This window comes from Felis catus, chromosome A1 (genome assembly GCF_018350175.1).
Source record: "Felis catus isolate Fca126 chromosome A1, F.catus_Fca126_mat1.0, whole genome shotgun sequence".
In the NCBI taxonomy this organism is placed as follows: Eukaryota; Metazoa; Chordata; class Mammalia; order Carnivora; family Felidae; genus Felis; species Felis catus.
Window position 1 is genome coordinate 88,548,426 of NC_058368.1, and position 23,361 is coordinate 88,571,786.

Genomic DNA, 23,361 nt, shown 5'->3' on the forward strand with positions numbered 1-23,361 from the left:
ATAAGAATACTAGCTGGAGTCAGAAAATAGATTAGAATCCCTTTCTGCAGGGATAAAAGAAGTAAAAAATAGCCAGAATGAAATAAAAAATGCTATAACTGAGCTGTAATCACAGATGGATGCAGCAGCGGCAAGGATGGATGAGGCAGAACAGAGAATCAGTGACACAGAGGACAAACTTATAGAGAATAACGAAGCAGAAAAAAAGAGAGAGATTAAGGGAAAAGAGCACAATTTAAGAATTAGAGAAATCAGTGACTCATTAAAAAGGAACAACGTCAGAATCATAGGGGTGACAGAAGAAGAAGAGAGAGAAATAGGGGTAGAAGGTTTATGTGAGTAAATCATAGCATAAAACTTTCCTAACTTGGAGAAAGACACAGACGTCAAAATCCAGGAAGCACAGAGGACCACCGTTACATTCAACAAGAACCGACCATCAGCAAGGCATATCGTAGTCAAATTCACAAAATAGTCAAGGAGAGAATCATGAAAGCAACAAAGGAAAAAAAAGTTCCTAACCTACAAGGGAAGACAAATCAGGTTTGCAGCAGACCTAACTACAGAAACGTGGCAGGCCAGAAAGGAGTGCCAGGATATATTCAGTGTTTTGAATCAGGAAAACATGCAGCCAAGAATGTTTTATCCAACAAGGCTGTCATTCAAAATAGAAGGAGAGATAAAAAAGTTTCCCAGGCAAACAAAAATTAAAGGAATTTGTGACCACTAAACCAGCCCTGCAAGAAACTTTAAGGGGCTTATTGAAAATAAGGGGATGGGGAACCATCTATCATGCTAATGGTCAACAAAAGAAAGCCAGAGTTGCCATACTTATATCAGACAATCTAGACTTTAAAATAAAGACTGTATCAAGAGATGCAGAAGGGCATTATATCAGAATCAAGGGGTCTATCCACCGAGAGGACCTAACAATTTTAAACATTTATGTGCCAAATGTGGCCGCACCCAAATATATAAATCAATTAATCAGAAACATAAAGAAACTCATTGATAGTAATACCTTAAAAGTAGGAGACTTCAACACCCCACTCATAGCAATGAACAGATCATCTAATCAAAAAATCAACAAGGAAACAATGACTTTGAATGACACACTGGACCAGATGGACTTAACAGATATTTTCAGAACATTTCATCCTAAAGCAGCAGAATATACATTCTTCTCCAGTGCACATGGAACGTTCTCCAGAATAGACCATATACTGGGACACAAATCATCCCTAAGTAAGCACAAAAAGATCAAGATTATACCATGCATATTTTCAGACCACAACACTATGAAACTAGAAATCAACCACAAGAAAAACTTTGGAAAGGTAACAAACACTTGGAGACTGAAGAACATCCTACTAAAGAATGAATGGCCTAACCAAGCAGTTAAAGAGGAAATTAAAAAGTATATGGAAGTCAATGAAAATGATAACACCACAACCCAATACCTCTGGGACACAGCAAAGGCAGTCATAAGAAGAAAGTATATAACAATTCAGGCCTTCCTAAAGAAGGAAGAAAGATCTCAGATACACAACCTAACCTTACGCCTTAAGGAGCTGGAAAAAGAATAGCAAATAAGACCCAAAACCAGCAGAAGACAGGAAATAATAAAGATTAGAGCATAAATTAATGCTATTGAAACAAACAAACAAAAAAACAATAGAACAGATCAATGAAACCAGAAGCTGGTTCTTTGAAAGAATTAACAAAATTGATAAACCACTAGCCAGTTTGATCAATTACAAAAAGGAAAGGACCCAAATAAATAAAATCAAGAATGAAAGAGGAAAGATCACAACCAACACAACAGAAATAAAAACAATAATAAGAGAATATTATGAGAAATTATATGCCAATAAAAGGGCAATCTGGAAGAAATGGACAAATTCCTAGAAACATATACACTACCAAAACTGAAACAGGAAGAAATAGAAAATTTGAACAGAACCATAACCAGTAAGGAAATTGAATTAGTAATGAAAAATCTGCCAAAATGCAAGAGACCAGGGCCAGATGGCTTCCCAGGGGAACTCTACCAAATATTTAAGGAAGAGTTAACACCTATTCTCTTGAAACTGTTCCAAAAAATAGAAATGGAAGGAAAACTTTCAAATTCTTTCTATGAAGCCAGCATACCTTGATTCCAAAACCAGAGACCCCACTAAAAAGGACACCTATAGACCAATTTCCCTGATGAACATGGATGCAAAAATCCTCAACAAGATATTAGCCAACTGGATGCAACAATACATTGAAAAAAGTATTCACCACGACCAAGTGGGATTTATATCTGGGATGCAGGCCTGGTTCAATATCCACAAAACAATTAACGGGATTCATCACATCAATAAAAGAAAGGACAAGAACCATATAATCCTCTCAATAGATGCAGAGAAAGCATTTGATTAAATACAGCATCCTTTCTTGATAAAACCCTCAAGAAAGTAGGGATCGAAGGAGCATACCCTGAGATCATAAAAGCCATATATGAACAACCCAACGCTCATGTCATCCTCAATGGGGAAAAACTCAGAGCTTCCCGCTTAAGGTCAGGAACAAGACAGGGGTGTCCACTCTTGCCACTGTTATTCAATATAGTATTGGAAGTCTTAGCCTCTGCAATCAGACAACACACAAAAAAATAAAAGGCATCCAAATTGGCCAGGAGGAGGTCAAACTTTCACTCTTCATAGATGACATGACACTCTATATGGAAAACCCGAAAGATTTCACCAAAAAACTGCTAGAACTGATTCATGAATTCAACAAAGTTGCAGGATATAAAATCAATGCACAGAAATAGGTTGTGTTCCTATACACCAACAATGAAGCAACAGAAAGAGAAATCAAGGAATCTACCCCATCTACAGTTGCACAAAAAAACATAAAATACCTAGGAATAAATCTCACCAAAGAGGTGGAAAATCTATACACTGAAAACTATAGAAAGTTTATGAAAGAAATTGACGAAGACACAAAAAAATGGAAAAATATTCTATGCTCCTGGATAGGAAGAACAAATATTGTTAAAAGGTCGATACTACCCAAAGCAATCTACATGTTCAATGCAATCCCTACAAAATAATACCAGCATTCTTCATGGAGTTAGAACCAATAATCCTACTATTTACATGGAAACAGAAAATATCCCAAATAGCCAAAGCGATCTTGAAAAAGAAAACCAAAGCAGGAGGCATCACAATCCTGGACTTCAAGCTATACTACAAAGCTGTAATCATCAAGACAGTATGGTACTGGAACAGGAACAGACACTTAGATCAATAGAACAGAATAGAGAACCAAGAAATGGACCCACAAACGTATAACCAACTAATCTTGGACAAAGCAGGAAAGAATATCCAATGGAATAAAGACAGTCTCTTCAGCAACTGGTGCTGGGAAAACTGGACAGCAACATGCAGAAGAATGAACCTGGACCACTTTCTTATACGATACACAAAAATAAACTCAAAATGGATGAAAGACCTCAATGTAAGACAGGAAGCCATCAAAATCCTCGAGGAGAAAGCAGGCAAAAACCTCTTTGATCTTGCCCGCAGCAACTTCTTACTCAACACATCTCCATAGGCAAGGGCAACAAAAGCAAAAATGAACTACTGTGAACTCATCAAAATAAAAAGCTTCTGCACAACGACGGAAACAATCAGCAAAACTAAAAGGCAACCGACGGAATGGGAGAAGATATTTGCAACTGACATATCAGATAAGGGATTCGTTTCCAAAATCTACAAAGAAATTATCAAAAGCAGCACCCAAAAAAACCAAATAATCCAGTGAAGAAATGGGCAAAAGACATGAATAGACACTTCTCCAAGGAAGACATCCAGATGGCCAACCGACACATGAAAAAACGCTCAACATCACTCATCATCAGGGAAATACAAATCAAAACCACCATGAGATACCACCTTACACCTGTCAGAATGGCTAACATTAACAACTCAGGCAACAATAGATGTTGGCGAGGATGCGGAGAAAGAGGATCTCTTTTGCATTGTTGGTGGGAATGCAAGCTGGTGCAGCCACTCTGGAAAACAGTATGGAGGTTCCTCACAAAACTAAAAATAGAAGTACCATACAACCCAGAAATTTCACTCTAGGCATTTATCCACGGGATACAGGTGTGCTGTTTCGAAGGGACACATGCACCCCCATGTTTATATCAGCACTAATGAGCCCAAATGTCCACTGATGGATGAATGGATTAAGAAGATGTGGTATATATATATATATATAATGGAGTATTACTCAGCAATCAAAAAGAATGAAATCTTGCCATTTGCAACTACATGGATGGAACTGGAGGGTATTATGCTAAGTGAAATCAGTCAGAGAAAGACAAACATCATACGACTTCACTCATATGAGGACTTTAAGAGACAAAACAGACAAACATAAGGGAAACAAAAATAATATAAAAACAGGGAGGGGGACAAAACAGAAGAGCTCATAAATATGGAGAACAAACTGAGGGTTACTGGAGGGGTTGTGGGAGGGGGATGGGCTAAATGCGTAAGGGGCACTAAGGAATCTACTCCTGAAATCATTGTTGCACTATATGCTAACTAATTTGGATGTAAATTTTAAAAAGTTAAAAATAAAATTAAAAAAATAAATAAAGTGAGTTACAGGGAGAAGGGTCATAGAGGTTGTTGGAGAGAAATGACAGGAATCCCATTTGACCAGGTGCTGAAGAAGATGTGTACACATGTCTCACACCAGCAAGGTGGCCCTATCCTTTCTCATCCTCATTCACCAAGGAGCCCAATAACGTGGTAATTGTGGGCAAGGTGGGCTCAGGTGATCTGGGTTCTCCTGATTTGACTCTTTGTAATGAACCCCATCAATCAAAATTATGCTCTGTAGATAAAATTTCTTGGACAACCTTGCTTCCACCACTCAGTTTCTGGAGTACACAATGACATTCATATATCCAGCAGTCTCCTTTTTATTTTTGTTTCTTTCTTGGAAACATACACATGGTAATAAAAAATTCTATCAAAATAGATACTTTTCACAAGATTTACCCTCTAAAGGAAACTCAAATTATAATTTGGCTCTGTTTATATTCATACTGTCTTAGAATAACTATCTTAAGTTCTTTACTTGTAAATCCCTTCTTCAGACTACATCGAGACCCTCTTGCCAATGGCAGATGGACACAAATGTGAGTGGCGATTGTCCAGTCACACTATTGAGATTCTCTTTCCCCACTTTGCAGTACACAATGTACCCTTCTGTGCTCTTTGGAAGACAGCCAAGTGCTTACACTGATGCTCAGTCTCTGAAGAAGATCTCGTTTGTCTCTGAGTTCCACTTTTTGCCCAGTACACACAACTACAGCTAGGTTCTGGGTTGGGGGGTGATGATTTTCCATCTGAGAAAGACAGGCTCATTATCAACAACAGTACCTAAAGATAAATGTCAGATCCCATTCTAAACAGGTGGCAAAAGAAGGAATGACTTCTCCCCAGCTAGTCTTGTCATTTTCTGCTTTCTTCAATTCCTTATGGATCTGTGTGTGGCAGGTGACTGCACTGAAAGCCACCTGCAGAAGGAAGAGACCCTGCCCCAGCACACTGTGACTCAAGTGACGTTGGGAAGACTCATTGTGGAGCCTCAGATGAAGAGTGTTGTCTGAGAAGAAACTGGCAAGAATGATGTATCATGACCAATCATGCCACAAGACCTACCAGGAGGTGAGGTCCTATTATCACTGCCTCTGTGACAGATATTGTATGAGGTGAGATTTCTTTTCCTGGTACATTTACATGTGTTGGGCATAGAATGAACACTTTTAAATTTTATTATTTGATGCACTTTTATATGCATAAACACTCTTGATGTAATAGTGACGGGATTTTTTATTGAGATAGTCAACATCATTACTTTGGGAAGTATACTTCCATCTAGAAAAACACACCATACAGAAAATTCACTCATACAAGTGCACACGCACACACACAAGCACTGAGAGTTACAGCACATGGATACAGCACATGTAGACACACCTACCTCCCCGCACACAAACCTACACAACCTAATGGCACTATGGCTGCTTCCAGGGGCACTATAGTGTGACCATAGGTCTTTTCCAGGAAAACCCCTATGGACTGCCATGTGTCTTTTTCTTATTCCAGCAGAAGCTGGAATCAGGGTGGCTCTGCACAAGAAGCCTGCAAGAAAGCCCCACCTTTCTCATCTTCCAGATTTCTCCTCACCAAGTGAAGGTCTCCAGAATACATACCACTTTCACATTCCAGAAGGGTGCACCCTTTTAAAAATCTTTCAGTGTTTATTTATTTATTCTTTTTTAATATGAAATTTGTTGTCAAATTGGTTTCCATACAACACCCAGTGCTCATCCCAAAAGGTGCCCTTCTTAATACCCATCACCCACCCTCTCCTCCCTCCCATGTTTATTTATTTTTGAGAGAGAGACACACAGAGTGCAGTTGGGGAAGGGGAAGAGAGAGAGTGAGACACGGAATCCGAAGCAGGCTCCAAGCTCTAAGCTACCAGCACACACCCCTATGTGGGGCTCAACCTCACACACCATGAAATCATCACCTGAGCCCAGACTGGACACTTAAATGACTCAGCCACCCATGCACTCCCCAAGTCAGATTGGAAAAATGATATCCAAGAATGAAAATTGGCTGCTGGAGAAAAACTCACTATCCTGCAGACGGTACCTGATACTGCTATTTTGAAACACCCTTGTAATCATGTATCTGTTGGCAATAGACTCTCACTGGACATTCTCCCTATAAAGTAAGTTGTATTTACCAACAGGTGTGCACATTCTGAGTATTTCATACCTTAATTTAATTTAAGGAGAAATAAAGCAACCTTTACTCTTATACAAAGAAAGGCAAGCTTACTATGGGAAGTCCATGTGGTGTCTCTGTCTCCCATGTCACTGGAAACTTCATCCATCAGGACATTGATGGAACCTAAGAAAATATGCACATAGTTTCAGGATGCCAGTGGGACTGCTCAGGAATTGTTCCAGGGGCTTTGCTTGTTGGGGTCAAAGGATACAAGTATATGGAGATGGGTAGTTCCTGAGTATCAACTGACCTGCTGCTGGGCGATCCTTGGTAGATAAAGGAAGGTAGAGGAAAGGAGCAGGAAAAAAAATAGAAACAGGGCCTCTGAATTTTAGCTGCAGGGAATCTCATTAATGTGAAATATTGCCAACACTGAGATGCATGCTATGTTTTGCTGATGAGTCCTATGACCCTAATGCCTGTTTGAAGTTCAGGAAATGATCCTGCATTGTGCACATTTTCAAGACAATGTGTTTGCCCTGACTGTCCAGGAGATATGCAACCAGGGAGGTGTGAACAATCCTCACTGCCAAAGTTTACTCTGGGTTCCTGTTTGCCACAGTCCTTTCAGTATACACTACAAGGTTTGAATACGTCTTAAGGCTTATGATACTGTTATGAAATTGACTCGAAAACTTCCTGATTCTTTGCTGCCTAGACCCCACATCACAGATGCTGTTAAGTGTGAAAGATGTTTGGCCATTTATTTCTCCTTTATCTCCATCTCCAGAAAGGGAATATCAAACAAACTTTCAGGTGCAGCTGTTCTGAGGGAAGAATGTGCTGTTGTAGGCTGTTTATGCAGTGAGCCTGACTTATAGTCCTGGAAATTGGATACCTGCATTGTTGTGTGTAAGCACATATCTTCTGAATAAACACACACTCCACACACCCACATCACATCACATCACATCACATCACATCACATCACATCATCACATCACATCACATCACATCACATCACATCACATCACATTGAAACAACCCACGACCCTCATACACAAAAACCACACTACCTAAATGGCCTCTGTGCTGTCCAGACCTGTAGAACATGGTTATATTGTTTTACCATACAATCAGTTTTTCTCACAAAACCCCATCCTCCACTCCCAGCAGGAACCCAGAAATCAGGATTCTCTCCAGACCAAAACAGATGAGAAAGGCTCACCCTCATAGTCAGCAAGAGTTGTTCTCAACAAGATTCCAATTCTAGAATATATACTGTGAACAGTTACTGTGGCCTCACCCTGGAATTACAGAAAAGGCAACACTATAAGATTCACATCATCCTTTGCACAGGGTTTACATGTGGATTTTGTTCCCTTGGTGATGTTAGGAGCTAGTCGGGATGCAGATTTTGAGTCAGTGACTTCAAACAATCATATAAAGTCACCTATGAAAAGTCTCCCAATTTCTGGGTCACTTCTCACAAGTGACTTTAATTAGTGAATACAAAATTTGTTTCCACAGAAGAAGATTATCTCCCAACAAATGCTTATTACCATACAGTTTCCAACTGGTTTTGTCATTATTATTTTTTTTCTCTTGGGAAATCATATCATTTGGTGAAAGAATCTCAGGAAAAACCCTCAGCAACAGGAAATTATATATATCCTCTCAGATGGACATGCACAGATGCTCATATCTTAATTCCCTTGAAATTGTAGTAAAGTAATGGTGCTCCTTCAGATACAGAAAATATATTTACCTCAGGAAGTGTTATGGGTACTTCCTCTGCATTTGTTCTGGGAAACTCTTGCATCAGGCCCTTGGGATGAGCTAGGAGGAACCAGAGCAACCATCAAGACACTGGTGGGGGCAGCTTAGGAACTAGTCAGAGGTTTTATTGATTGAATCTGAGGTGAGTGTGTGCATATAAGTGAATAGTAATTATGGACTGTGCTGCAGCTGGGCATTCTCTAGGGGGACCAAGGGTGGCACAGAAGAGGAACAAGATAGAAAAGAGCAACAGGGCTCTTGTCTTTCTAGAAGAGATGATCCTGGTGCAGATGAGATAGTTTTTGAAAATCGTGGGAACCCTGAAGGGCCTTGTATGTCAAGATTGAGTCTCATAGCCTCTCTTGATTGTTTGAAGTTCAGCCAGGTTATCACTGTCTGAATCTTTGAAAATCTGTTCTTCCGCCAGAATCCCCATCGTGTATTTGCTAGGATTTTGTATTCATCATATCTACTTTGGAATTTGTACTTGGCGAAAAGCAACCTTGAATGTGAAGCTGTATTTCATCCTAGGAAAAGAATCCTCTGAGATTTCCTCATTAATCATTTGTCTTAAAGATTATTACATCTACAAGCCTTGAATATACTGACATCTCACCATGTGAAAGGAAACACTATCAATCCCCTAATACACTCCTCCCACTTTTCTTTGGTCTATACAAATTATGTGTGTCCAGTAAGTCAGTGGCTGTCCATCATGGCCCACGCCTTCCAACAAATAAGAAGTTCCTTACTTAGGAGAGGCCTGGAATGAGCACTGAAAAATCTCTACTATTGCCATGAAGGTGGTTTGAAATAAGAGTGCTAGACACATAGCTTACCACCCAGTTTTACTTTGAGTTCCTGTTTCAGAATGGCCTATGCGTATATGATTACAGTATAGTAATTCTTTCCTTTTGTGTTAAGGTTTATTTCTTTTATTTTAGAAAGTGCATAAGAGGGGTAAGAGCAGAGACAATGAGAGAGAACATGCAAGCAGGCTCTGTGCTGTCAGCATAGAGATTGACATGGGGCTCAATCTCCAGAACCATGACAACATAACCTTGGCCGAAATAAAGAGTCAGATGCTGAACTGACTGTGCCACACAAAAGGACCCAGAATTGGAGCATTTATAATGCTTACAGAAATGTTACCAAATACACTAAGTTATCTCTCTGTTCCTTTCCTGCTATTGGCCATGTATAAGCAATGCCCCCAGCTATGAGAGATGCAGGCCTACACTGTCCTCCATGCAGTGCCACACCTTCCAGAATCTCTGGGCTACCAGAAGAATGTGGCCTTTCTACGTGCATGTGAGACCAACGACATGTCCAAATCATCTGCACCTTCTTCTGTGCTCTGCTTATGTGACCATTTAGGCCACTGTGTAGGTTTGGTAAGTGGTTGAGCTTTGTAGAGTCTAGCACTTCCAGGTAGCTATACATTGCTAAAATTCCTTTCCTGTGTGACTAATGGTGTGATGGCTGAATGCCAGGTACAGATCAGTAGTCCAGAGAAACTGGGGACTGACTCCTGTGTTCATACCTTGGCTTTCCACGTAATAGGACAAGGGTTTGGGTCATACAGAATACATGGTCATAGTGCTTTACTGGACATTCTCTCTCCATACACCTTAACCATCATTTCCAGGAGGAACCCAGAATCAGGACGCAACCTTCTTTATCCCTTAGTTTTCCCCAAAGACTGATTTTCCTGAATATGTACACTTTTCCTTTGCCCCAGTGTTGACCTATAGTTGAGAAAATAAAACACGGTGAAGATCACACCATCTTATACACTTTGGCACAGGTCTTTTGTTTGGTGAAGATCAGGAAATAAAAGACTGGGTACGGTGGTTGAGTCACTGCCCACCCCCAAGTTAAGGAGGACACATGTAAGGATTTTGAGCTTTTTATGGCAGATGTGTCAAGTTCATTCTTATCATCAAATGCAAAATTCTTTTTAGGAGGAACATGTCCTGCTGAGGAAAGTGTTCGCTTGCATAGAGTTTGAAATGGGGGCTGTCATGTTTTATTGCCCTTTTGTAGCTGCTGTCACTTTGTAATACACTTTCGTTCAGCATTCCCTCAAGCAAGGAAACTGCATATCTCATGGTTAAGGTTGTCAGATTTACCTCTCTGGATTGGATTGAAGAGGTAAGAAAAGAGTAACATTTTTATCTCAGAGAAAGTGAGGTGAGACTACCTCGGAACAAAATGGGACCACTTCCTCTGCCCTGTCTCCGAGAAGGTCTTCAATTGGCCCCTATCTGGCATCTGGGAGGACACAGAGTACCTGCCAGGACATTGCTTGTGCTGCTCATGAATGACTCAGGGAGTTTTGCTTGAGTGGACACGGAGCCATAGTGCATGAATGTGATTCTTGAATGAGAAAGACCTGAGATGCTGGTCCAATGTGCTTTGTGGATAAAGAAAGAGGAGAGGTGAGAAGGAAGGAAACGAGAAAGAGAGCTTTTGCTTTCAAGCCAAAGAGATCTACTCGGTGTGAAATCACTAGTCTCAAATAGGGAAACACTCAATGCACAATGTGTTTCAGTGACAGAGTCCCCTGACTTGTCCTGCCCACTTGAAAGGAGAGCCACTTTCCCATTAATTCACCTGCTACAGGACCATTTCAACTTCCAGGCCTGCATATACACTGCTACCAAATTTGTCTTCTATTCTGTTGCATTATTAGATTTGTATTGAATGAAATACACACCAGTTTGATCCTTCTATGACTGTGCAAGTACACACTGAATGGCATTCTTTACATGAATAACGTCATGGACTCAGGACTAATATCTCATATAGGTGTATGTTTTTCCAGATGTGTCTTCTTTCAAAAAGCGTATTATTTATTCAAGGTCCATCCATTTTGTAGTATATTGTAAAATTTCTGTTTTTTTATGTCTGAATAATTTTCCATTATCTGCATGGATCATAGTTTATCCTCTCATCACTTGATGGACTTTTCGGTGGTGTCTCTAAGGCTACTGGGAATAGTGCTGTCGTGAACATTTGGTTCACAATTTCTGTCTGTTACTGTAATGGGTATACTTGCCATTCTGCATTTGTCAATCGCATAGAATCCTAAAGCACATAGAAGGTCTTTCAACATAAACTTCAGACTTGATGTCATAAGAAGTATTGATGTTCTTTCATGAATTGTGACATATGTAATACCCTCATGTAAGATGTTGTCAATGGGGGAAAGTGGAGGGGTGGTATATTGGAACTTGCTGAATCATTTGTTCAAACTTTATGTTAGGTGAACCTGTTGTCAATCATGACTACTATTTTCAAAAAATCTGGAAACACTGTTTCAGAGGAGATCTATATTGATTTCTGTTCATAAGGTAGCTAATGCGCATACAGTCAGGTACTAGACACTTGTGTACCATTCAACATAGATCCTGCATTGAAATAGAAATTCTTCTTAATTTCTATAGTTATTGTACTATGATTGACTTAAGAAATTTAAATTTGTACCCATGGAATCACTGAAAAACCTGCCTCAACATTTTATACTGTTCTGGTAGTATAGGACAATGAATGAAAAAATTATTCTTAATCAACTTAATGAGTAAATTTCCATGGTACCTTCCTCTGGTACAGGAAGAGGGTGCACCCTGATGTGCGAGCAGAAGCAGTCTCTTTTCTTTATGGATATTGTCGTCTTGTGAGGTACATCTTCTGCTTCATTGCTACAGAAATTTCCTGGGAAATGCAGAGAAATAGAGAGTAAGGTTGGCATCTTGCTTGCGGAAGACCATAGAACAATTCGTCATACTTTATTCATATTCAAACTCCCATTCTCTCTACTCACCAGCTGCCCAACAAATTTCATGCATCAAAAATGGACTAAGAAAGATGTTGAGCTTTGGTTTGCACTGAAAATGGCCCACAGCCAGGATTGGTGGCCCAATCCTGTTATTTAGCAGAGGCATTAATAGAAATACAGTAAAGCACAGTCTCCTCACGTGATGGCCAGGGTAGACATCACAATGAGTATCTACACATACCTGAGAGAGGTAGGAGAGGGCTCCATTCCTCCATTTCCTGTTCTCACATGTGAACGTGTTAATATGTTGTGCTTATTCGTGTGCTGTGATGGGGTTAAAAGTGATGTACTACAAGTGAAACCTCGAGAACAATAAATGTTGGGTGCTTCACAATTGCTCTGTAAGTGTTATGTTACTGCATGTCTGTAGAAGGAGCTAGACACATGATAACGCTTGACTTGAGAGAGACTTGGAGGGCAGCACCATGTCGGAGGGTGGAAGCTCACTCTCTTGCCTTCCCATGGGAATTATTCTCTACAACTCAGAGAGTACATGTATTATCTACTCCTGTCAACCCCATGTCAGCACTGTTGGGAGGGCAAGCACAGGCTAACACTCATATCTTACAGTGGTGGACACAGTAACTTAGGAACAGGAAGTGACCTGAGTGGAGTGTCCGCCATGATGTGTGATGAATCCTGGACAGCAAGGTACGTAGATCTCTGGGTCACAGATCCCTGGCCACCTGAGACCTTCCCAGGGTCTGTGAGGAAGTGCTCTGGAACTCTGAATCAAGAACTGTCCTCACTTACAGACATCCTCCTGTCCCACGGTTTCTTTGGAAGACAGTGGGTTCTAGGCAGGAGGGGTCTGTGCTAGGAGAATAATCTGAATCTTAACCCAGCCTTCTGTCTCTCTGATTCAGTTCCTGACAGAAAATACGGTGCAGTTTTCCCAAATCAAGCCCCAATGGAAGACGAGGGAAGTGCAACTTTGGCCATCCTCCCTTATCTTTTCAGAAAGTCAGCTTACTCACCTAGGACATTCCCAGCAGCCATTTGACCACTCACATGGACCAGTGGTCTGCTTGGCTCCAAAGCTGATTCAAAATTTGGACATTCCAGACCAAATGCCACACTAGGACTCAGACAAGAATTTACTTCCCTTCAACTGGCCAACCCTGGATGAGAAGTTCATGGGAATGAACAGGAAAGTTACCATCTGTTCTGGGGCTTGAGTATTGAATTAATTAAGCCTACAATGCTTAGAGTGTTACTATTGATCTGAGGAAAATCCTCAGGGGCCTGGAATAAGGTCTGGCCTAGAGCAAGCTTGGATGCAGTGGCTGCAGTGAACACCTCCTCGTTCCTTCCTTCCTCTCGACATCTAGTCTTTATTCTTAGGTCTCTTTATCCTATCTGCACACTGTAGGTACATAAGGTAGACTCTTGTCTTTTCTTAGAGGATCTCCTTTTTGTGCACAGCCTGGAGACCCCACCCCAGGTCTCCCTTTGATTGTTATCAGACAGTTCACTACTTAGTTGCCAAATATTCATTCCACAGACCTGATGGCATGTTCCCTTCTCTGTTGCACTCAGGCATCACCCAGACAGCTCATGGTCCCTTCCATATCAACCCATGACAATACCCAAGAAATCCCAGTTTCTTTACTTCTAAAAATGTCGCGATTTAGACTACTCATATTTACATTCATATTTTGACATCTGTGTTGAGAAGAGTTGAGCTCCCCTTCCCTTCCCTGTCATGTCTGTTGCTGGGGTGGAATCAAGATTCTCCTGACCCAGTGAGAGCAGTGTCAGTGCGTTCGCTCTGTGTTTACTCAGTAAGACTGTGTACATACTGGGCATTAAGAAACAGCACAGTTTTCAGTATTGAGGAAGATCTTTATGAAATCAAGCTCCGTGGAAAAATCAAAAGTAGAACTTAAGTATTATAGCAAAACAAGATACTACCTTCATAGAAATCAGTTGACAAATTGGGGGTGGAGATGAACACCAATAGAAAAGTTGAGTGAAAAATAGCCTACTTGAAAGAACAGAATTCAGTAAATGAATACGAACATACCTAAAGAACGGCAATTCACATTTCCCATCATGGGGAACTTCTCACCAGTGACCAAACTGCAGCAGCTCAGCTCACACAGTGACAGTTGGGAAGGAAGTACAGGTGCATCATCACATCTCCATGGCGATGGGTCATCAGAGAACTTCCAGAGTAAAGGCACCTCTACATTCTGTGGGTCCAGCTTGCTCCTGTCTGGCCTAGTGTGTGTCCTAACGGGCAAGTGGGCCATTTAAGATGGTGTGTTTTCTTTCAAAACCTGATTCCTATCCTCTGTTTGTGAAAACGGGGATAACAGAAAAAAAAATGTCTTGCCTTCTTAGGGAGTTAACAGTGAAAGTTTCAGTTTGGAAAGGAATTAACAGAACATGTTTAGAATAAAAAGATTCCTTTCTTGAGTAGAAATCCCAGCTCATCCCATTTCTGCTATTTCTCATTAATGTGACACATTTAGATAAAACAATTTGCATTTGTTCTAGAGAGAAAGTGAGAGTGAGCATCAATAGGAATTCAATTTTAAAAAGTCATATTACTCTCTTGGAACATAAGTATCAAGTTATATCTTATCATCCTATATTACATACATTTACAGTGTATGCAACAATATCTGTACACTTAGTTAATTCTTCTGAACTCCTTGAATATTGTCACTAGTGTGATACATATTCACTGAGAAATTAATAAAGAATCAAAATATTCTCATGCAAGTATTCAGTAAAAACATAATCAAGCCTATTTTTTTCTTAATCTTTTTCTTAAGGTGGTTATTTATTTCTTTGTTTATTTCAGTGTGTATTTACTTATTAACTTATCTGAAGATCTTGATATGGGGAGAGGGTATGAGGTAGAGAGAGACAGAGGGAGAAACCAAAGCATGCTCCATGCTAGCACAGAGGTCAACATGGGGCATAGTCCCAGGGCCCTAGCATTATGACCTGAGTGAAATCAAGATTCAGACCTTCAACATGTGGAGCCACCCAGCTGCCATTTGCTAAATGAATAATGGCAGATAACAAAACTATAGAATTAAATATGTGTTCTGACTCTTCATTCATCCTATAATTACCATGATCCTCACCATATGGTCATGAAAGTCAACCATAGGCATGGAGGTGAGCAGCTACACAAAACATGGAACAAGTGAATTTTATCACATAAATGGAGAGTTTTGCCATATTTAAAATGCAGTAGGTACCCTTCAAGGAATAAAATCCTATGCGACAAAACTCTCCCAGTGTGGATTCATCGAAGTACCTAGAAGGAACCAACCTAATGGGTCATGAATGAGGTAGAAAACTAGCATAATACCCGTGGTGCTTTATTTTCGCCAAGGATTATCCCACTGAGGGTCAACTGGTTGGGAAAGAACTGTTAATATTACCTTGTTCTGAATAAAGAATGTTTTCAATTGGGAGAAAGCTTCTCTGTATCTAATAACTGGAGTAATAATGAAGTAATAAATGAAGAGTAAGTCAGTATATCTAGGTAAAACCCTCTGAAAATGCTTCTTGTGGTGTCACTGGTACATGGTTGCTGAATTAATACATCTCAAAGGACATCCAGAAATGTTAACGCTTGTGACTTCCAGAGGCAGAACCGAGAAGGCAGGAGAATGGGTCAGGATGAAAACTCTGATGTTAATGTAGGTTCTATGATAGCATTTGATTTCGTATGTGTGTGTTTTCAAAAAACCATCCCCTTGCAAATGCTGGCAGGAGACACTCACTTGACTTTGCTCATGGTCATAGATTGAGGAATTTGGCAGGGGGTGTGCCAAATTCAAGAGCATCTTTTCTGCTCTATGATGTTGGGGCTTCAGTAAGGAAAGCCTGCTGGCACTGAGCTGGAGTCCTCTGGATGTGACTCCTTCTCATGTTTGTTCCTGGAAATGCATTTGGCTGGAGGACCTCAATGAGACCTCCCATTGGCCTAGGCTTTTCCAGCTCATGTAGGCTTCTTAAAGGCTGAGGGCTCCACAGGGTGGTGAAACCAGTGACCCAGCAGGGGCTCATGGAATTTTTCCAGCATAAACGTGGAAGTTACACAGCATTATTTTTAGGGTGCCTGTCCATGTCATGTAAGCACTAGTGTCCCCTCTGATCCCAGGGAAGGGAATAACCCCACCTTTCACTAGAAAGCATGCCAAAACAATTGCAAGCTGGTTTGTTACCTTGCCACATGGATAGACAAGGATTACAGTTTCCTAGCTGTAATACCATGCCAAAGTCTGTAGTGCAGGACATGTTGCCCTTTGGCACAGGGCCCAAGTGGAAGAACAGGTTGGGTTAAACTCCTGCCTCCACCCTCATGAGCTGTTTTGGAAGGAAACACATTTAGAAACACTTCTGGAATGGTTATAAGACAATAAAACATAATGTGTATAAAGAATTGTTCTATCAGGGACTCATGTCCTCCACTGGCACATCAGGACCTGATCTCTCAGAGCCCCTCCTCATGGTTATATGCAATGTGCAGTGTCCACATATCAATTATGATGCAATGAAGCTAAAAATGAAATCACTACGATAAAAGCCAACATCAATCCTCTAGCTCTCTACTTATCACCCTCATGGCAAATTTCTGCCTTGAACTATAGGTTCTGAGGCGATAGTCTTCAAAGTGTCTTTCCATTCTTTCCAGGAAATCCTTTATTTGAACATCATATTTTATTTTATTTATTTTAATTTATTAAGTTTTGAGAGGGGGAGGGGCAGAGGATCCAAAGCAGCCTCTGTTCTGACTGCAGAGAGACTGAGGTGGAGCTCGAACCCATGTACTGTGAGATCATGTCCTGAGCCAAGTGAGAAACTTAACCAACTGAGACCCCCTGGCACCTCTGCAAATCTTATTTTATACTTTAGGAAAAGTGTAGTTCTCTCTGAATAAAATATTTTCACATTTCATTTGGTTTCTTTATACATTAGAATATGATTTGCAATATTAGTGAATCAGTGAACCTCAAATAGCAGACAAAATATTTAGTTTTTCATTCCCATGCTAAAGTCTTTTGAGTCACACTAGGCCTCAGTTCTCTACCTTGGGCCTTCATGATGGAAGTATTTTCCACATGAATATAGGTGTTATATAACTTTAAGCATTCTATGATATGAAATAACAAATCCACAGTATATCATGGAATATAAACATTTGAAACAAAGTTTTTGTCCTTCCAATCCTTTCCAATATAAAAACCATTTTTTTGGGTATGTATTCAGGCTTTCTCTGCCATTCATAAATGAATGCATATTTGTCCATAATTATGTGAATTTTCTACTAATGAGATTAACTCATATTATCCTGTTGTGCAAGTTGTCATTTACAGGAAACCATTAAGAGCATGTTTGTAAATTCATAACACAGTGACCTCACTCATGTGAAAATATGCTCAGTATTGCAATGCACACCTTAGAAACAACTCATTGTGAACCAGGTTTTTTTTTTTTATTTGCAATTTTGCTATGTGAGAATCCTCTATACATTTGTTGACATATAATGAAGAAATTTCTTTGGATGAGGCTTCTAGAAGTGGGAATATGTAGTGTCAATTTGGAACGAATCTAGATGTAGAAGTATCCTGCATGAAGACATAATAGGTGATGATGGTCAAGGACACAAGAGGACATACCAGGTGGATGGCGAATGTAAGTCCGTGAAATCCCATGCTGAGGACAGGAGGCAGAGAGTTGTCTGGAGAACAGGGCAGGCTTGAAAGCAAACAGGGATCATGAGAGAGTTTGGAAGAAATGCTACACAGGGAAATCAGGAGGAGGGAATGAATTAAAACATGACAAGGAGAGAGAGTATTCAGGAACGGTAAACAGGTCAGTCCCTGGTGGGTGGAAGGGAGGACAAATAATTATGATGCATGGAGTCTATTTGGGGAAGCAAGGTGGGTGCTGTCACATGGTTTGAAACTGATTATGTAATTAATTCCCTGCCTTATTTTCAAAAATTGTGGAGCATATAAAGCACTATGTGGAGATATCATAGTTTGGATCACTTCTTGGCAATAGAAGGGGAGGGCCGTCCATGAACATGGGTAGCAAACAACACATAGGGTGTAGGGAGCATCAAATGGAAAGAGTGGTCATTGGTAGAGAAAGCATGGAGTTGGAAAAAGTGGGACTTCAGGTCAGGGAAGTAGGATGTGGAAGAGAAGCAACGTTGAGAGGGTGAGGGAGCCCACTGTCTTCTATTATTTTAAGAGTTTAACTGTCACCAAGCCAGTTTATTTCTGAGTTGATTGAAAGTCAAAATGAAGGAAGTAGGGTGTAGAGGTACTATCACCTTCTGTCCAAAGTGAGGGTGTGATGAGTATTCATGAACAGAAGAGAAACTACATTTACTCTCTCTCTTACCCTGCAGGTTCCCACACTACCTGACACTCCCAGTTCCTCCTCACTTATTTAACATGATTGGTTGCCATTGTTATCATACTCCATCCCTTATACAGCCCCCAGTGTTAGTGCAGCTCCCCTCAGTAACTGCCCTGCCTCAGCAAATCCCCCATGCTGTTTCCTGTGCATGTGAATCCCCACCAGCCTGTGGCTTTAGGTGCCCATGGACCTGGAGACTAGTCATGTTGTGAATTTAGGAGACTCTCTTTAGGGTGTCCCTACTTCAGACCCTCCCTGATCCTTCATTTCTTGGACCCTGTCTGTAATCCATAGTTATGTCTTATCCTGTTTATAGTACATACTCACTCTTTACTCAGCGTCCTTCAAGTTAAAAAATATCTTTTATACTTACACAAAGTAAAATACAAGTTATAAGGTAGGCTACATCAGATTTCCTACTGCCTTTTACATGTTTTCACTATTTTTTTTATTTTTTTATTTTTTTATTATTTTTTTTTTATAATTTTTTATTCTTTAGTTTCCTGGATTTAAATTTTTTTTTTCAACGTTTATTTATTTTTGGGACAGAGAGAGACAGAGCATGAACGGGGGAGGGGCAGAGAGAGAGGGAGACACAGAATCGGAAACAGGATCCAGGCTCCGAGCCATCAGCCCAGAGCCTGACGCGGGGCTCGAGCTCACGGACCGCGAGATCGTGACCTGGCTGAAGTCGGACGCTTAACCGACTGCGCCACCCAGGCGCCCCAGTTTTCACGATTTTTTTATACAAGAAAAAAATCACTTTTTAAAAATTTGCTTTCACATTCTTCAGTGAGTTTGCATTTTTTTTAACAAAGACTGCACATGTCTGAAGAGGTTTACTCAGCAGTTTTACTTTTGTGCTGATATTAGAATTGTTTATATTATTTGGGCACCTGGGTGTCTCAGGCATTTGAACATCTCACTTCACTCAGGTGATGATCTCAGAGTTCCTGAGTTTGGGATCATGATCAGTATCTGTACTGACAGTGGGGAGTCTCGAGGCTGCTTCCTTCTGTGCCTCCTTCTCTCTCTGCCCTCCCCCAACTCTCTGTTGCTCTCTCTCTCTCACACAAATAAACATTTAAACAATTACAAAAAGAATAACTTTCATAATTTTGAAATATGAACATGTATTCTTATTTAATTCATGTTAAGACAATGAAGAGAAGTGTTATTTTTATAAACTTTTGATTGTTTTTCTGAATTATCCTATCAGTATGGTATATTAAGGTAAATACCCTGAGCCCATCATAATAGATTTCATCTCTCACCTGAAAAACCTCACTTCTTCTCACAGCACATTCTTCTAGTGATACTTACATTCATGGTGTAGTGGTAAGAAAGTGAAGAGAAATATTAAATCGTGCTTGTCATTGCAATTACCTTTGATGTTTTACCCTGTACCAATTTTAGATAACAGAAAGACATAAAATAAAACTATTTACTTTTTAAAACTTCGCCTGATTTTTGAGGAGGTAACCGTTCCTCATGAATTTTGGTATTTAAAAGAACATCATGGAAAAGAGTATGTGATAGGATAATATCCAGCAAGGAAAGTGTAATTACGAAGTATCACTTTTAAAAGCACATGCACAATGATAAGACAAAGAAGCTACACAAAATGCACACCCTCAGTAAGGCATGACATAGACAATGTGCCAAATTCCCACATGCTGTATGTGACACTATCCGAATAACAAAATACAAATGACATAATTCTGCTTCACTACCTCCCAGGGTTACACCACATATCTAGAGCTTTCCTGGAGGGAAAATCCAGGTCCATAAATGTATGTAAGAGACAGAATGGGAAAGCCAGCAACAGGCCTGAACCAACCTCAGAGGAGAAAGTCCCCCAAGTGTGAAGACACATGTCAGAATATGCGAAGACCTTAGCCCTGACCACAGGACGGGCAGGTGTCACATGCAGTGTTGTGGGCACATGGGGTTCATGAGTTGACAGGAGAGCTCTAGAGACACCACGGTGAAGGGAAGAGAGGAGGGAAGGGGACATTTCACATCTGCCTGCTACAAGGGATCAGGAAGAACTGAATGAAGATACAACCAAACTCTCACTCACAATCAAAGCAAAAATCTATGAGATAAAAACTAGAAACATTGTCTACTTAGCACATAATATCATTTTTTGAAAAATAATATAACAACCGCTGGCTAAACTCTTGAATAAACTTGGGAGGATGCAACGATATAGAAGATAGAGTGACAAGGAGATAATAGCCATGAGAAAACAAAGATGAAGACGTGTGAAATGTACAGTTATTTTATAGACCACTAGTGGAAAAATAAATCATATGCATTTTGACAGGCATTGCATGAAAATTGGAGCCACAGCAATAGATGGGAATGGCTTTGCATTAGAGTGATATAAGTGACATAAACCTCACTTTCTGTATATATAAAGACAGTGTTAGTGTTGTGGCCACAGAAATGCACACGTTCCTGACGCCAGGGAATGGAGTGCTTACAGTGATACATATCCTGTGATACAGTACCCATGAAAAGTACACAATAGCGAGATCACTGTAGAAAAGAAGGAATTGGAAGGTATCAAGTGCTGAGTGTCCCCCCTGAGTGTAGGGGGGAACAATGGCCTGACTGCTGGTGCCTCAGGGTTTCTCTGTAGGTGGTGGAAATATCAATTTTGTCATGGTGGTGGTGACCAAAACCCATAAATGTACTTAACTTCATTTAATTTCTGTTACTTTAAATGTTCTCCGGGCCCTGGTACATGTGTAGTTGGGCTCACATGCATGTGCTCCTGGAACGTCTGTGCTGTCTCAGGCAACAGTGTAATCTGGGTATCACTCCCTCTTCCTCAAGGACAGGTCTCACCACAGAGAAGACTCCTGTATTGGAGCCTCCACAGAAGCTTCCCAATTAAAGAGCCTCAGAGATAAGGTCTATGGTCCCAGGGGGTTTTGTCTCATTTCCTTGCTATCAGAGAAACGGTGCCTAACAGTCGATGTTCCCACTGCCATGAGAGAGAACACAGTGATAGTCAGTCTTGTCCTCAGGCTGCAGCCCAGAGATGAGCAGAAGCCCTGCATTGGCTGAAATATATCTAGATTCAGAGGAGCAGTTGGGGAACCAATCCCAACTGTGTACTTGAGTGGGAGTAGTCATACAGGAGGGAGCACATGTGCACACAGGGCAAGCACTGCTCAGCACTGCACTGAGGGGATGGAGCCCTGTGGCCCAGCCTTGATTTGGGGCCAGAAGGACCTACCTCTTGTATCCACCATGGCATGGATCATCCTCACCCTCCTCCATGATGTCACAGGTCACGTGAGGGGAGTTCTCACTGTCTCCACACTGATCAGCACCCACAGGCCCTACCTGAATCTTGTCCCTTTCAACAGGTGGTCACCAGCCTCCCAACTGCAGCCCTATGAAGAAATTCCTAATAAGGATTGAAAATGAGAAAATGGTAGGCAAGAACAGGAGGAGCGCTGCATGCCCATGTCTGAAGAATGTCATAAAGAATTTACAATCAAAGAATGCCCCAGGGGCTGGAACCAGGCCCTCCCAATATGGTTCAGAGACAACAGCAGGTGAGAAGGGCTGGGTTCCCACACTCAGGCACCGGAAATGTGTGAAGACCAAGGACAGGCTGTTGAAAGAACATGGAGGAGTTCAGAGTTGATGTCCTGTGGGATGTGAGAGGCTCCCAGCAGCCAGCAGTGTGCTCCAAATTCCCTGGGTGAACACAGGATGGGTGGCAACAGCCACATGGAGACATTTCTCTGTGACTATCTTCACTGTGTGTCCTACACTTGACTTTTTTTGAGTGTGGGTGTGGATGTGTGTGTGTGTGTTCCTATACCTACAAACCTCAAAACACAGCCTAACAGCAATGCCATCAAATCAATATCTGAGAATGCACTCCCTCTCTGTACTTTATTTTTTCCATCTCATGACATGCCCTGAGTAGAAACATACATGAAGCTTTTGTCATGATACCAATTCCCCAAACCATTAAGCCTATAATAAAATGAAGGATTGAAATTCAATGCAAGTTATGCGACAGTAGGGAAACACTCAGACATTAATGAATCACACATGGAAAAGTAATAATGAATGTGTCACCTAAATTACTTACCAATGAAGTAATACAAGGTTTGTACTATCTTGACAGGACTTAAAACACCTTACATTGCCATGGATGTACATTCTTGCCCTTCCCAAAGATGGGGATTCCTCCTGGGAGTGAGATTCTAAGAGAATCAGGCATAGTGTATTGGAATGACCATATGTAGAAATTAGACAGACACCTGTGAGCTGCAAAACCCAGGTGGAGCTTTCAAGCGCCTGCCCTGTGACCAGTAGAGGGTGCTGTGCTACCGCCCTGAGGCCCCTACTCAACTGTTTAATGAGACCATTCAGTCATAGGAACCAGGGCCCGTGTGTTGTGCTCCGTGATCCCAGCTGGAGACTCAGCAGCTGTGTCCCCTCTGTCCTGGCAGAGTCTCTTGAGCAGGTACGTGTGTGTTGTGTCAGCAGGTGCGTCAT

At 40.9% G+C, this 23,361-nt stretch overlaps 1 protein-coding gene across 1 annotated transcript in view; it reads right to left on the reverse strand.

Annotated features, from left to right (window-relative positions):
* The window catches only part of LOC109492746, a 36,553-nt gene extending 14,431 nt beyond the window's left edge, over positions 1–22,122 (reverse strand). The window contains exons 1-6 of the mRNA XM_045062298.1: positions 22,079–22,122; positions 14,456–14,664; positions 12,189–12,305; positions 8,578–8,648; positions 8,038–8,116; positions 6,921–6,992 (exon numbers count right to left, since the gene is read on the reverse strand). Coding sequence (XP_044918233.1) covers positions 6,921–6,992; positions 8,038–8,116; positions 8,578–8,648; positions 12,189–12,305; positions 14,456–14,664; positions 22,079–22,122 — 592 coding nt within the window. The remainder of the gene's footprint in view (positions 1–6,920; positions 6,993–8,037; positions 8,117–8,577; positions 8,649–12,188; positions 12,306–14,455; positions 14,665–22,078) is intronic.
* Positions 22,123–23,361: the final 1,239 nt, after the last annotated feature.